This window comes from Schistocerca serialis, chromosome 9 (assembly GCF_023864345.2).
Source record: "Schistocerca serialis cubense isolate TAMUIC-IGC-003099 chromosome 9, iqSchSeri2.2, whole genome shotgun sequence".
NCBI classification, from domain to species: Eukaryota; Metazoa; Arthropoda; class Insecta; order Orthoptera; family Acrididae; genus Schistocerca; species Schistocerca serialis.
Genome location: NC_064646.1, coordinates 541,209,324 through 541,224,795, shown reverse-complemented (window position 1 = coordinate 541,224,795; position 15,472 = coordinate 541,209,324). Strand labels below are relative to the sequence as shown.

Sequence of the window (15,472 nt, the reverse complement as noted above, 5' to 3'; positions counted from 1 at the left end):
CATTCCTGTGACACTAGTTATAAATATCGATGCTTCACTTCAGGTTTACTGTATCCCTTGGATCTTCTTATTGACGATGAAACACAGAGATTGCATCGGAATTAAATACAAAAGGCACAATGCAGAATTAAGTACAAGAAGACTGACTCTTCTTACTGTCAATGATTTGATCCATTCCTGTGACACTAGTTATAGATTCCGATTCTTCACTCAAGGTTTACTGTATCCCTTGGACCTTCTTATTGACGATGAAACACAGAAATTGCATCGGAATTAAATACAAAAGGCACAATGCCGACTAAAGTACAGGAAGACTGACTCTTCTATCAGGCTATGTTTTGAACCATTCCTGTGACACTAGTTATAGATTCCGGTGCTTCACTCCAGGTTTACTGTTTCCCTGGGACCTTCTTATTGACGATGAAACACTGGAATTGCATCATAATTAAATAGAAAAGGCACAATGCCGATTTAAGTACAAGAAGACTGACGTTTCTTATTTACTATGTTTTGAACCATTTCTGTGACACTAGTTAAAGATTCCGATGCTTCACTTGAGGTTTACTGTATCCCTTGGACCTTCTTATTGACGATGATAGACAGAAATTGCATCGGAATTAAACACAAAAGGCACAATGCCGACTTAAGTACAAGAAGACTGACTCTTCTTACTGTCTATGTTTTGAACCATTCCATTGACACTAGTAATAGATTCCGATGCTTCACTTCAGGTTTACTGTATCCCTTGGACCTTCTTATTGACGATGAAACACAGAAATTGCATCGGAATTAAATAGGAAAGGCACAATGAGGACTTAAGTTTAAGAAGACTGACTCTTCTTACTGACTATGTTTTGAACCATTCATGTGACACTAATTATAGATTCCGATGCTTCACTTCAGGTTTACTGCCTCTTTTGGACCTTCTTATTGACGATGAAACACAGAAATTGCATCGGAATTAAATACAAAAGGCACAATGCCGACTTAAGTACAAGAAGACTGACTCTTCTTACTGACAATGCTTTGAACCATTCCTGTGACACTAGTTATAGATTCCGATGCTTCACTTGTGGTTTACTGTATCCCTTGGACCTTCTTATTGACGATGATACACAGAAATTGCATCGGAATTAAATACAAAAGGCACAATGCCGACTTAAGTACAAGAAGACTGACTCTTCTTACCGTCTATGTTTTGAACCATTCCATTGACACTAGTAATAGATTCCGATGCTTCACTCCAGGTTTACTGTATCCCTTGGACCTTTTATTGACGATGAAACACAGAAATTGCATCGGAATTAAATAGGAAAGGCACAATGTCGACTTAAGTACAAGAAGACTGACTCTTCTTATTGTCTATGTTTGAACCATTCCTGTGACACTAGTTATAGATTCCGATGCTTCACTCCAGGTTTACTGTATCCCTTGGGCCTTCTTATTGACGATGAAACACAGAAATTGCATCGGAAATAAATAGAAAAGGCACAATGCCGACTTAAGTACAAGAAGACTGACTCTTCTTACTGACTATGTTATGAACCATTCCTGTGACACTAGTTATAGATTCCGATGCTTCACTTCAGGTTTACTGTTTCTTTTGGACCTTCTTATTGACGATGAAACACAGAGATTGCATCGGAATTAAATACAAAAGGCACAATGCCGACTTAAGTACAAGAAGACTGACTCTTCCTATTGTCTATGTTTGAACCATTCCTGTGACACCAGTTATAGATTCCGATGTTGACTTCAGCTTTACTGTATCCCTCTGACCTTCTTATTGCCGGTGAAACACAGAAATTGCATCGGATTTAAATACGAAAGGCACAATGCCAACTTAAGTACAGGAAGACTGACTCTTTTTACTGACTATGTTTTGAACCTTTCCTGTGACACTGGTTATAGATTCCGATGCTTCACCCCAGGTTTACTGTATCCCTTGGACATCCGTATTGACGATGAAACACAGAAATTGCATCAGAATTAAACAGAAAATGCACAATGATGACTTAAGTACTAGTAGACTGACTCTTCTTACTGACTATGCTTTGAACCATTCCTGTGACACTAGTTATAGATTCCGATGCTTCACTTCAGGATTACTGTATCCCTCTGACCTTCTTATTGACGATGAAACACAGAAATTGCATCGGAATTAAATACAAAAGGCACAATGCCGACTAAAGTACAAGAAGTCTGACTCTTCTTACTGTCTATGATTTGAACCATCCTTGTGACACTAGTTATAGATTCCGAAGCTTCACTCCAGGTTTACTGTATCCCTTGGTCTTTCTTATTGACGATGAAACACAGAAATTGCATCGGAATTAAATACAAAAGGCACAATGCCGACTTAAATACAAGAAGACTGACTCTTCCTACTGTCTATGTTTTGAACTATTCCTGTGACACTAGTTATAGATTCCGATGCTTCACTTCAGGTTTACTGTATCCCTCTGACCTTATTGCCGATGAAACACAGAAACTGCATCGGAATTAAATACAAAAGGCACAATGCCGACTTAAGGACCAGAAGACTGACTCTTCTTACTGCCTATGTTTTGAACCATTCCTGTGACACTATTTATAGATTCCGATGCTTCACTTCAGGTTTACTGTTTCTTTTGGACCTACTTATTGACGATGAAACACAGAGATTGCATCGGAATTAAATACAAAAGGCACAATGCCGACCTAAGTACAAGAAGACTGACTGTTCCAACTGTCTATGTTTTGAACCATTCCTGTGACACTAGTTATAGATTCCCTTGCCTCATTTCAGGTTTACTGTATCCCTCTGACCGTCTTATTGACGATTAAACACAGAAATTGCATCAGAATCAAATAGAAAGGGTACAATGCCGACTTAAGTTATAGAAGCCTGACTCTTCCTACTGTCTATGTTTTGAACCATTCCTGTGACACTAGTTATAGATTCCGATGCTTCACTTCAGGTTTACTGTATCCCTTGGACCTTCTTATTGACGAGGAAACACAGAAATTGCATTGGAATTCATTACAAAAGGCACAATGCCGAATTAACTACAAGAAGATTGACTCTTCTTACTGACTATGCTTTGAACCATTCCTGTGACTCTAGTTATAGACTCCGATGCTTAACTTCAGGATTACTGTATCCCTCTGGCCTTCTTAGTGACGATGAAACACAGAAATTGCATCGGAATTAAATACAAAAAGCACAATGCCGACTTAAGTACAAGAATACTGACTCATCTTACTGTCTCTGCTTTGAACCGTCCCTGTGACACTAGTTATAGATTCCGATGCTTCACTCCAGGTTTACTGTATCCCTTGGACATTCGTATTGACGATGAAACACAGAAATTGCATCGGAATTAAATACAAAAGGCACAATGCCGACTTAAGTACAAGAAGACTGACTCTTCTTACTGACTATGTTTTGAACCATTCCTGTGACACTAGTTATGGATTCCGATGCTTCACTTCAGGTTTACTGTATCCCTCTGACCTTCGTATTGACGATGAAACAAAGAAATTGCATCGCAATTAAATACAAAATACACAATGCCGAATTAAGTACAAGAAGACTGACTCTTCTTACTGTCTATTATAGAACCAATCCTGTGACACTAGTTATAGACTCCGATGCTTCACTCCAGGTTTACTGTATCCCTTGGACCTTCTTATTATCGAAGAAACACAGAAATTGCATCGGAATTAAATACCAAAAGCGCAATGCCGACTTAAGTTAAAGAAGTCTGACTCTTCTTACTGTCTATGATTTGAACCATTCCTGTGACACTAGTTATAGGTTCCAATGCTTCTCTCCAGGTTTACTGTATCCCTTGGACCTTCTTATTGACGATGAAACACAGAACTTGCATCCGAATTAAATAGAAAATGCACAATGATGACTTAAGTTCAAGAAGACTGACTATTCTTACTGACTATGCTTTGAACCATTCCTGTGACACTTGTTATAGATTCCGATGCTTCACTTTAGGATTACTGTACCCCTCTGACCATCTTACTGACGATGAAACACAGATATTGCATCGGAATTAAAAAGAAAAGGCACAATGCCGACTTAAGTACAAGAAGACTGACTCTTATTACTGTCTATGTTATGAACCATCCCTGTGACACTAGTTATAGATTCCGATGCTACACACCAGGTTTATTGTATCCCTTGGTCCTTCTTATTGACGATGAAACACAGAAATTGCATCGGAATTATATCCAAAATCTAAATTCCGACTTAAGTACAAGAAGACTGACTCTTCTTACTGACTATGTTTTGATCCATTCCTGTGAGACTAGTTATAAATTCCGATGCTTCACTTCAGGCTTGCTGTATCCCTTGGATCTTCTTATTGACGATGAAACACAGAAATTGCATTGGAATTAAATACAAAAGGCACAATGCAGAATTAAGTACAAGAAGACTGACTCTTCTTACTGTCTATGTTTTGATCCATTCCTGTGACACTAGTTATAGATTCCGATGCTTCATTCCAGGTTTACTGTAGTCCTTGGACCTTCTTATTGACGATGAAACACAGAAATTGCATCGGAATTAAATACAAAAGGCACAATGCCGACTAAAGTACAAGAAGACTGACTCTTCTAACAGTCTATGTTTTGAACCATTCCTGTGACACTAGTTATAGATTCCGTTGCTTGTCTCCAGGTTTACTGTTTCCCTTGGACCTTCTTATTGACGATAAAACACAGGAATTGCATCATAATTAAATAGAAAAGGCACAATTCCGACTTAAGTATAGGAAAACTGACGCTTCTTACTGAATATGTTTTGAACCATTCCTGTGACACTAGTTATAGATTCCGATGATTCACTTGAGGTTTACTGTATCCCTCGGACCTTCTTATTGACGATGAAACACAGAAATTGCATCGGAATTAAATACAAAAGGCACAATGCCGACCTAAGTACAAGAACACTGACTCTTCTTACTGTCTATGTTTTGAACCATTCCTGTGACACTAGTTATAGATTTCGATGCTTCACTCCAGGTTTACTTTATCCCTTGGACCTTCTTGTTGACTATGAAACACAGAAATTGCATCGGAATTAAATACAAAAGGCACAATGCCGACAGAAGGACAAGAAGACTGACTCTTCTTATTGACTATGTTTTGAACCATTCCAGTGACACTAGCTATAGATTCCGATGCTACACTTCAGGTTTACTGTATCCCTCTGACCTTCTTATTGACGATGAAACACAGAAATTGCATTGGAATTAAATAGGAAAGGCACAATGAGGAATTAAGAACAAGAAGACTGACTCTTCTTACTGACTATGTTTTGAACCATTCCTGTGACACTAGTTATAGATTCCGATGCTTCACTTCAGGTTTACTGTATCCCTTGGACCTTCTTATTGACGATGAAACACAGAAATTGCATCGGAATTAAATAGAAAATGCACAGTGATGACTTAAGTTCAAGAAGACTGACTATTCTTACTGACTATGCTTTGAACCATTCCTGTGACACTTGTTATAGATTACGATGCTTCACATTAGGATTACTGTACCCCTCTGACCTTCCTACTGACGATGAAACACTGATATTGCATCGGAATTAAATACAAAAGGCACAATGACGACTTAAGTACAAGAAGACTGACTCTTATTACTGTCTATGTTTTGAACCATCCCTGTGACACTAGTTATAGATTCCGATGCTACACACCAGGTTTACTGGATCCCTTGGTCCTTCTTATTGACGATGAAACACGGAAATTGCATCGGAATTAAATCCAAAATCTAAATTCCAACTTAAGTACAAGAAGACTGACTCTTCTTACTGACTATGTTTTGATCCATTCCTGTGACACTAGTTATAAATTCCGATGCTTCACTTCAGGTTTGCTGTATCCCTTGGATCTTCTTATTGACGATGAAACACAGAAATTGCATCGGAATTAAATACAAAAGGCACAATGCAGAATTAAGTACAAGAAGACTGACTCTTCTTACTGTCTATGTTTTGATCCATTCCTGTGACACAAGTTATAGATTCCGATGCTTCATTCCAGGTTTACAGTATCCCTTGGACCTTCTTATTGACGATGAAACACAGAAATTGCATCGGAATTAAATACAAAAGGCACAATGCCGACTAAAGTACAAGAAGACTGACTCTTCTAACAGTCTATGTTTTGAACCATTCCTGTGACACTAGTTATAGATTCCGATGCTTCACTCCAGGTTTACTTTATCCCTTGGACCTTCTTGTTGACTATGAAACACAGAAATTGCATCGGAATTAAATACAAGAGGCACAATGCCGACTTAAGTACAAGAAGACTGACGCTTCCTACTGTCTATGTTTTCAAACATTCCTGTGACACTAGTTATAGATTACGATGCTTCACTTCACGTTTACTGTATCCCTTGGACCTTCTTATTGACGATGAAACACAGAAATTGCATCGGAATTAAATACGAAGGACACTATGCCGACTTAAGTACAAGAAGACTGACTCTTCTTACTGACTATGTTTTGAACCATTCCTGTGACACTAGTTATAGATTCCGATGCTTCACTTCAGGTTTATTGTATCCCTTGGACCTTCTTATTGACGATGAAACACAGAAATTACATCGGAATTAAGTAGAAAAGGCACAATGTCGACTTAAGTACAAGAAGACTGACTCTTCTTATTGTCTATGTTTTGAACCATTCCTGTGACACTAGTTATAGATTCCGATGCTTCACTCCAGGTTTACTGTATCCCTGTGATCTTCTTATTGACGATGAAAGACAGAAATTGCATCGGAATTAAATACAAAAGGCACAATGCCGACTTAAGGACAAGAAGACTGACTCTTCTTACTGACTATGTTTTGAAATATTCCTGTGACACTATTTAAGGAACCATTTGCACTCGAGCACAGACAATATTTAATTTAGTTAACTTAGATTATATGTATCGATTTTTTAAGACAAGAGAATGCAAAATAAAGCAATTAACACCGCTCTCTTGTCACAGCCAGTAGGCATCAACACTCTCATGTCATTCGTTGTCCTAGAAGGACTTAATATTTTATGCGGCTACACAGTTAGCCATATTGATATTTATTAGCAGAAAAGAGGCGCAGAATTAATAATTCGCTCTCATTTGTGAATGATCTGCCTTTATTTATCTAGAATTTTACGTAAGTGTAATTTATATCGTAATGTATATGTTGAAATGAATATATGTTTATTTAATCGTATGCTTTTCTTTGTTTTAGTAGTTTTAGTCACTCCATTTTCATGATTGATGGTGAGGTCAGATATCAGACTCTGTCTACAAAAAAAAATACATAATGAGCCCTGGCTACGTTCCGTACATCTTCGGACGTGCGAAGCTCGATTAATTCACGGCGTAAAATTTTAATCCCTCAATTACTTATCCAAACAAATAACAATTATTATTATTACAAATTATTATTATATTTTATTATTATTTTATTTTATATTTTTTATTTGTTACACTGGCGACTATGTGCCAGGACTCATTATTGTATCTGTACTACAACTAATTGTTCTTTTTCATGTACATCCTGACCGGTGACGAGAATATTGAAGAAAACGAATAAAATCTGGAGAGAATTTGGACTGGAAATGCCATCTTCGCATCAAGACGACATGTACGGTAAGACGCAGCACTTGCGCATCCACAATTGATTCCAAGCACATTTTTCATTCAAAATTATTTTTCTCAGCATTAAATTCAATATTCAGTTTCCATTCAGTAATTTTTTCCAAATTCCGCGGAATCTCATTATTCAGACGATTACATTCCGATCCAACAATACGCAAGTTACATTGCACAATATGGCCGACATTGTACAAGATTCAAGCAACATGGCTAGTCACCATTAACACGTATGCTACTTTCGATCTTTAAAGTCATCTCTCAATCATTCTCAGTCATTTAAACACACACATAGGCAGTACATTTTCACACTACGCGTTTAAACGATTTTTTTTCTTGCACACAATTTACTCACGATATGGTAAAAACTTGACACCAGTACACAATGGAACAACAATCAAGTAATGCAAACATGGATACACAGACACTTTCAGACACAGAAATTAATACAGACACGCAAACACATCAAAATAATCCGCTACAGACACAAATAAACGCCGAGAGGAGCAATTCAGAACCAAACCTGACAGACCACGTCACGTCTAATGACGCGGCGGGGGCAAGCTCATTTTGCAATCAAAATTTTGGCGCTATACTGAATTCAATTTTGGAAGGCATATCCAATATTAAGCAAGATAATGACGAAAAATTCTCACAATTAATGACAGACAATGCAGCCTTCAGAAATGACATAAAATCAGACTTCGCCATACTGACTCAAAAGGTAGATGAAATTAATACACGTCTTTCCAAACAGGTCGACGATCTTACGGAAAAATTCGAAAATTTAGAATTACGACAAAGCGACAATGCCAATCACATCCATGACTTGACAAAAACCTGTGAAACTATTAATTGCAAACTAGAATCAAACACGCACGCATGTGACGAAATTAATTTAAAGGTGAATACAATAGAAACAAACGTAGCTGACATTCACAAACAGATTCACACAACAATACAGATAGAGGCTGAACCCCATTTGTCTCGCATTAATTCACAATTTAAAGAATGGACGGCACACAAAGACGAAATTTTTGAAGAATGTATACAAAACAAGTTGCCACATATTGTGCACGATTCTGTAGTGGAATACATGAACAACAATAGGCAAGTAATCGATGACGATATGCAAACAAAGACAACTCAATGTCAGGTACAACCCAATAGTACACCCACTACACATTTTTACACACACAGAAGAAAATCTCGATTCGGGAATGAACACATGTACTCACACGAATTTCAACACTCAAATACACAATACACTGACACGCATAGCAACAGATACCCATCACCTGAAATACAATACAATTATCATTCTGATGAAGAACCATGTACACACAGGGAAGAATTCAATGATTACACGGAAAGAAACAGACGAACACGTAACAAAGAAGAAGAAAGTCTATTCAAGCACCGTAAAATCCAACCTTTTATACCAGGCAAAAACGCTGTACACCCTGTCATCTTCTTAAAAGCTTTTAGGAACGCATTCCCACGTTCGTGGAGCGACCACAAACGCATTGCGTACGTTGTGGATTACATTCAAGGGGACGCTGCTGTCTGGGCTTACCATGAAAGCGACAGATGTGTAACATACGAGCAGTTTGAACGCGCCTTCTTGAATAAGTTTTGGTCACCCACTGTGCAGGAACGCATCCGCAAACAAGTCACTGAACCCGAACACTTCAATCCTAAAAACGGCAACCTGCGCAGATATTTCGAGAAGTACCTAAACATGACACACTTCCTTAATGAACCAGTGAAACCAAAAGATGTGATCCGATCACTGAAAGCAAGACTTCCTTTTAATATTAAAGAGAAATTACTGTACTTACCGGACGACGATCCTGAATATTTTTTGGAAAAGTTAGATGCTGTTCATTTACTATATGAAGAACAAGAACCAACACACAACTCACGCAGTAGGAATCAACATGTCTACATTGCTACATTACCAAACACACAGCAAAATTCACAACACACAGTAAACATGCAAAACAGTCACCACAACTCACAGCTGCACACAAACAACAACTACAACTATACACAGGGAGATAACCCGTACAAAAAACGAAGAAACAACAATTTTAATTCAAGAAGCAATAATGGAAACAACAACGGACACAAAGCAAAACACAAACACTGGCAAAGAAACAACAACACAGATTACACAAGAAATGGAACACTTACACCGCACTTTAATCAGAACGACAACCAGTATGATGTGAGACAGTGGCAAACACCGCAACCGCCACCACAAAATCATTTCAGATGCCAAGGGAATTTTGCGCAAACAAGCAACACAAACCAACAAGTGACTTCAGCCAAACGAAACCAGACAGGTGATTGGCAAAGACAATATCCAAATGTAAATATTATTGAGGTAGCTAATGAAACTACAACTACACTTACCAATGACCAGACAAACCAGGTAAACTAGAACCAGTCATTACTGAGCCCCAGGTCGTGACTGAGGAACATTTGGGGGGCAACTTCAATTTAGAAACTATGTTTGAATACACACTTGCTAGTGAAACTGTGAAACAAGAAAAATTAACATTTACACAACAAGAGTTGCCTACACTATTCTTAAGATATAATGAAAGTGGAAACTTAGCTGATGATCTGATAAATGACAACACACAATGTCACAATGTAAAGAAAAGATTTGTACTGTCTTCCACCTCAGGCATTGTAGGAGGTATACCTACTAACATAATTATTGATACAGGAGCTGCTGTCAGTGTGATTTCTCACAATTTTTATACTATGATGAAGAAAACTTCTAAGATACCAGAGTTCCCAGTTCAGAACTGTTTAATATTAACTGCATTAGGTAATAAGTCAAGTAGAGTTAATAAGCAGGTATTTGTGACTGTTAATATGGGAAATGGAATCGTACAATGGCCTTTCCTAGTTGTCCAAAACCTTGCTGCCAATTGTATATTGGGTATTGATTTTCTTTGCGAGAAGGACTGTACTATAGACTTCTCCAAAGGCATTTGTTATTTTAAGTATGAAGGCAGAGACATAGTTTTGAACTTGGACACTCGACTAGTAGACCATAACAAGCACTGTTCTGGCTACAAGATACAGATTATACGTGAGACTGACATAGATTCCACACAGCAACCTGTATCACACGGTGAGGTAGTGAATGATGTACTTACACAAATTAATTCTAAGTTATCAGAATGTGATGCTATTAATGAAGAGGAGAGATCCCAGCATAAACATATTTTACTTAAGAATAAGGATGTTTTCACTAGTAAGCCAGGTAGGATCAACACATATACACTCCTGGAAATGGAAAAAAGAACACATTGACACCGGTGTGTCAGACCCACCATACTTAATCCAGACACTGCGAGAGGGCTGTACAAGCAATGATCACACGCACGGCACAGCGGACACACCAGGAACCGCGGTGTTGGCCGTCGAATGGCGCTAGCTGCGCAGCATTTGTGCACCGCCGCCGTCAGTGTCAGCCAGTTTGTCGTGGCATACGGAGCTCCATCGCAGTCTTTAACACTGGTAGCATGCCGCGACAGAGTGGACGTGAACCGTATGTGCAGTTGACGGACTTTGAGCGAGGGCGTATAGTGGGCATGCGGGAGGCCGGGTGGACGTACCGCCGAATTGCTCAACACGTGGGGCGTGAGGTCTCCACAGTACATCGATGTTGTCGCCAGTGGTCGGCGGAAGGTGCACGTGCCCGTCGACCTGGGACCGGACCGCAGCGACGCACGGATGCACGCCAAGACCGTAGGATCCTACGCAGTGCCGTAGGGGACCGCACCGCCACTTCCCAGCAAATTAGGGACACTGTTGCTCCTGGGGTATCGGCGAGGACCATTCGCAACCGTCTCCATGAAGCTGGGCTACGGTCCCGCACACCGTTAGGCCATCTTCCGCTCACGCCCCAACATCGTGCAGCCCGCCTCCAGTGGTGTCGCGACAGGCGTGAATGGAGGGACGAATGGAGACGTGTTGTCTTCAGCGATGAGAGTCGCATGTGCCTTGGTGCCAATGATGGTCGTATGCGTGTTTGGGCGCCGTGCAGGTGAGCGCCACAATCAGGACTGCATACGACCGAGGCACACAGGGCCAACACCCGGCATCATGGTGTGGGGAGCGATCTCCTACACTGGCCGTACACCACTGGTGATCGTCGAGGGGACACTGAATAGTGCACAGTACATCCAAACCGTCATCGAACCCATCGTTCTACCATTCCTAGACCGGCAAGGGAACTTGCTGTTCCAACAGGACAATGCACGTCCGCATATATCCCATGCCACCCAACGTGCTCTAGAAGGTGTAAGTCAACTACCCTGGCCAGCAAGATCTCCAGATCTGTCCCCCATTGAGCATGTTTGGGACTGGATGAAGCGTCGTCTCACGCGGTCTGCACGTCCAGCACGAACGCTGGTCCAACTGAGGCGCCAGGTGGAAATGGCATGGCAAGCCGTTCCACAGGACTACATCCAGCATCTCTACGATCGTCTCCATGGGAGAATAGCAGCCTGCATTGCTGCGAAAGGTGGATATACACTGTACTAGTGCCGACATTGTGCATGCTCTGTTGCCTGTGTCTATGTGCCTGTGGTTCTGTCAGTGTGATCATGTGATGTATCTGACCCCAGGAATGTGTCAATAAAGTTTCCCCTTCCTGGGACAATGAATTCACGGTGTTCTTATTTCAATTTCCAGGAGTGTATGTATACGATTGAAGTCAAGCCTCACCAAATCTATTACCACAAGTCATACAATGTACCTCTAGCTCTGCGACCTGCAGTTTGGGAAGAACTAAAGAAAATGATTACATGGAATATTATAGAACCATCAACATCTCCATATTGTAGCCCTTTGCATGTAGTGAAAAGACACAATGGAAGTATCAGGTTAGTATTAGATGCAAGAGCTATCAACCAAATTATCTTACCTGTGAGGACACAACCAGAAAATCTTGACGAACAACTTCAGAAGTTCTTGGATGCAAAATATTTCCCTACAATAGACCCTAAAAATTCGTTTTGGCAGGTGCCAATAAGCAAAGAATCCAGAAAATATACAGCCTTTATGTTTGGTGGCAGAACTTATCAATTTTGTGTATTACCATTTGGCCTAAATGTAAGCTCAGGAGTATTCACTACTGCACTAAACTCTGTACTCGGTGATGATTTACTAGAGACTGTTACACACTATGTAGATGACATACTGATTGCCTCAAAAACCTGGAAGGATCACACTGATACCCTGAACACTTTGCTATGCAGATTCACACAAGCTGGTATCACTGCCAATATTTGTAAATCTAGATTTGCTTGTTGTGAGATCAAATACCTAGGACACATCATCAACACACAAGGCATTAAACCTGACCCTTCAAAATTAGATGCTATCAGACATTTCCCCACTCCCACTAATAAGAAACAGTTAAAATCATTTCTCGGTCTATGCTCATTTTTCAGACGATTCATACCTAAACAGTTACTCAATAGCAGATACTTACTAAACTTATTAAAGAAGAACCAGGTATGGATTTGGAATCAAGACTGTGAAAATGACTTTACTAAAATCAAAGAAGCCTTAGTAAATTCTAACATGCTGGAACATCCAGACTTCAATTTGAACTTTTGTATTGCTTGTGATGCATCAAACATTGGTTTGGGATGTTGTTTATTTCAACTTGTTAATACAGAAACTTCAGAACATATTAAGATCATTGGTTTTGCCAGTCGTACTTTAACAGAATGTGAAAGATCTTACTCCACCACAGAATTGGAAACATTATCTATTATATGGGCATTTAAAAAGTTTAATTATTTTCTGTATGGAAGACACACCATATACACTGACCATCAAGCACTTACATTCCTTTTGTCATGTAAACTCATTCATCCTAGGCTTACACGATGGGCACTTGCATTACAGAATTACTCTTTTGAAATCAAGCACATCAAGGGAAAAGACAACATAATAGCTGACACACTTTCAATACTACCGCAAGGATTACATCATAACAATACAGACTTTGAGAACACACACGATTACAGAATACTACTCATGCAAGACAAGCAGTTTACACAATACTACATAGACCTATGCAAGAACATGGCAACACTACAAGATTCAGATCCACACTGGTACAAAATAAAACAAATCATAGTACAACAACACAATGACACTTTACAAGACAGATACATGTTACACAACAACATACTTTTCTACAAAAGACACACAAATGCTACTAACTGGTGCGTTTGCATACCACAAGATTCTGTACACAATCTCGTTGCACACACTCACACAGTTTGGGGACACTACAGAACAAAGAAATGTCTAAACAAGTTACATACATATTGCTATTTTCCAAACATGAGAAGAAAAATACATGATGTTATCAGCAAATGTCTCATATGTCAAAAATCCAAGCCACAAAATCAATCCACCAAAACAGATTTGCACTCTATCTTACCTACTGGACCTAGAGAGATACTTTGTACAGATGTTAGCGGACCTCATCCAACTAGCATCGGAGGTTGCAAATACATTCTAGCATTTTATGACATATTTTCTAAGCACATCAAACTTTTTGCCATTAAGTCACCCACAGCAAACACCATCATCAGAAGATTCACGAATGATTACATGCCATACTGTGGAAAACCTAAAGCCATTCTATCAGATAACGCCAAGTATTATGTAGGATTCACCTCGAGAAAATTTCTAAAGGACAATAACATTAAGAGCATCTTTATTTCAAAGTTTCATGCATCAGCCAACCCTTGTGAGAGAGTTTTTAGAGAATTAAATAGATTCATGAGAACTTATACCTCAACACAGCACACAAACTGGATACATTACCTAGCACTTTTTGAGGAAATACACAACAATTTAAATATATACAACACACCCTACACTCCCAGAGAAATCATGTTTGACACAAAGGAAACTAATGAATGGAGCAACCCACTACCAAAATTTTCTGACACCAAACCTTCACACGAGGAAAAGGTAAGGGAAGTACTTATGGCAATTACTGAACAAGCTGACATTAGAAATAAGAACTATGGTGCTAATCTGAAAAGAAGGCAAAACTTTACAATAGGCATGCAAGTTTTACTTAAGACCCACTACAAATCGTCATTACCTCTAAAACGTAATGTTAAGTGGCGTCCGCTATATGAAGGTCCTTACACAATCATTGATATACCACATCCTGGAGCATATCTGTTACAAAACCCCAAGAATAAGAGAATTTTAGGTTTGTACCCTCACAAAGATTTGAAAACGTTTAGCCCTTAGCAGAGTATGCTGATACAAAAACAAGGTAAGTCACATCTGGTACTTCAAGCTGGAAGAAGAAGAAGATATAAGCTATAATCTTAAGTATCTACATTTTACAGCAGCAGCAAGAAGATAAGACACAGGAAGAACTAACAATTTTCATGCAAAGCACAGTTACTGATTATATTTGTTAATACCTTGCAGACAAGCTGACAGACTAAATGACCGGAGACAATTGCTGCTCTGAACCTGATATATTAATTGGCATGATAGACACTTGATTTTCTATTCACACTCACACCACAATCCACATGAACACAACATGCACAAAAAAAAAAAAAAAAAAAACTCTACAGGAAATGACAAATGAAATTAATTGAGCAAGGCTATATACTTTATTTTATTTGTAAATGATACTTTGTGCATGTGCTAATTTGGAATTGATTGTGGATGTGACGTGTCGTGTCTTATTGTAATCATGACTTTTCAGGACAGATCATCTCAAGGATGTT

At 39.1% G+C, this 15,472-nt stretch overlaps 1 protein-coding gene across 1 annotated transcript; it reads left to right on the top strand.

Annotated features, from left to right (window-relative positions):
• The first annotated feature begins 8,046 nt into the window (after nt 1–8,046).
• LOC126419753 (GATA zinc finger domain-containing protein 14-like) lies at nt 8,047–15,181 on the top strand. The gene is made up of 5 exons (XM_050086929.1): nt 8,047–8,645; nt 8,772–9,082; nt 9,563–10,035; nt 10,764–10,944; nt 15,165–15,181. Exons 1-5 carry the CDS (start codon nt 8,047–8,049, stop codon nt 15,179–15,181), a joined length of 1,581 nt encoding a protein of 526 aa, XP_049942886.1.
• Nucleotides 15,182–15,472: the final 291 nt, after the last annotated feature.

Coding starts and splice junctions, on each gene's coding strand:
- LOC126419753 (XM_050086929.1), top strand. CDS start 8,047: ATGGAACAACAATCAAGTAATGCAAACATGGATACACAGACACTTTCA. Junction 8,646..8,771: donor ATAGAGGCTGAACCCCATTT/GTCTCGCATTAA, acceptor GAACAACAATAG/GCAAGTAATCGATGACGATA. Junction 9,083..9,562: donor AGAAAGTCTATTCAAGCACC/GTAAAATCCAAC, acceptor TACTATATGAAG/AACAAGAACCAACACACAAC.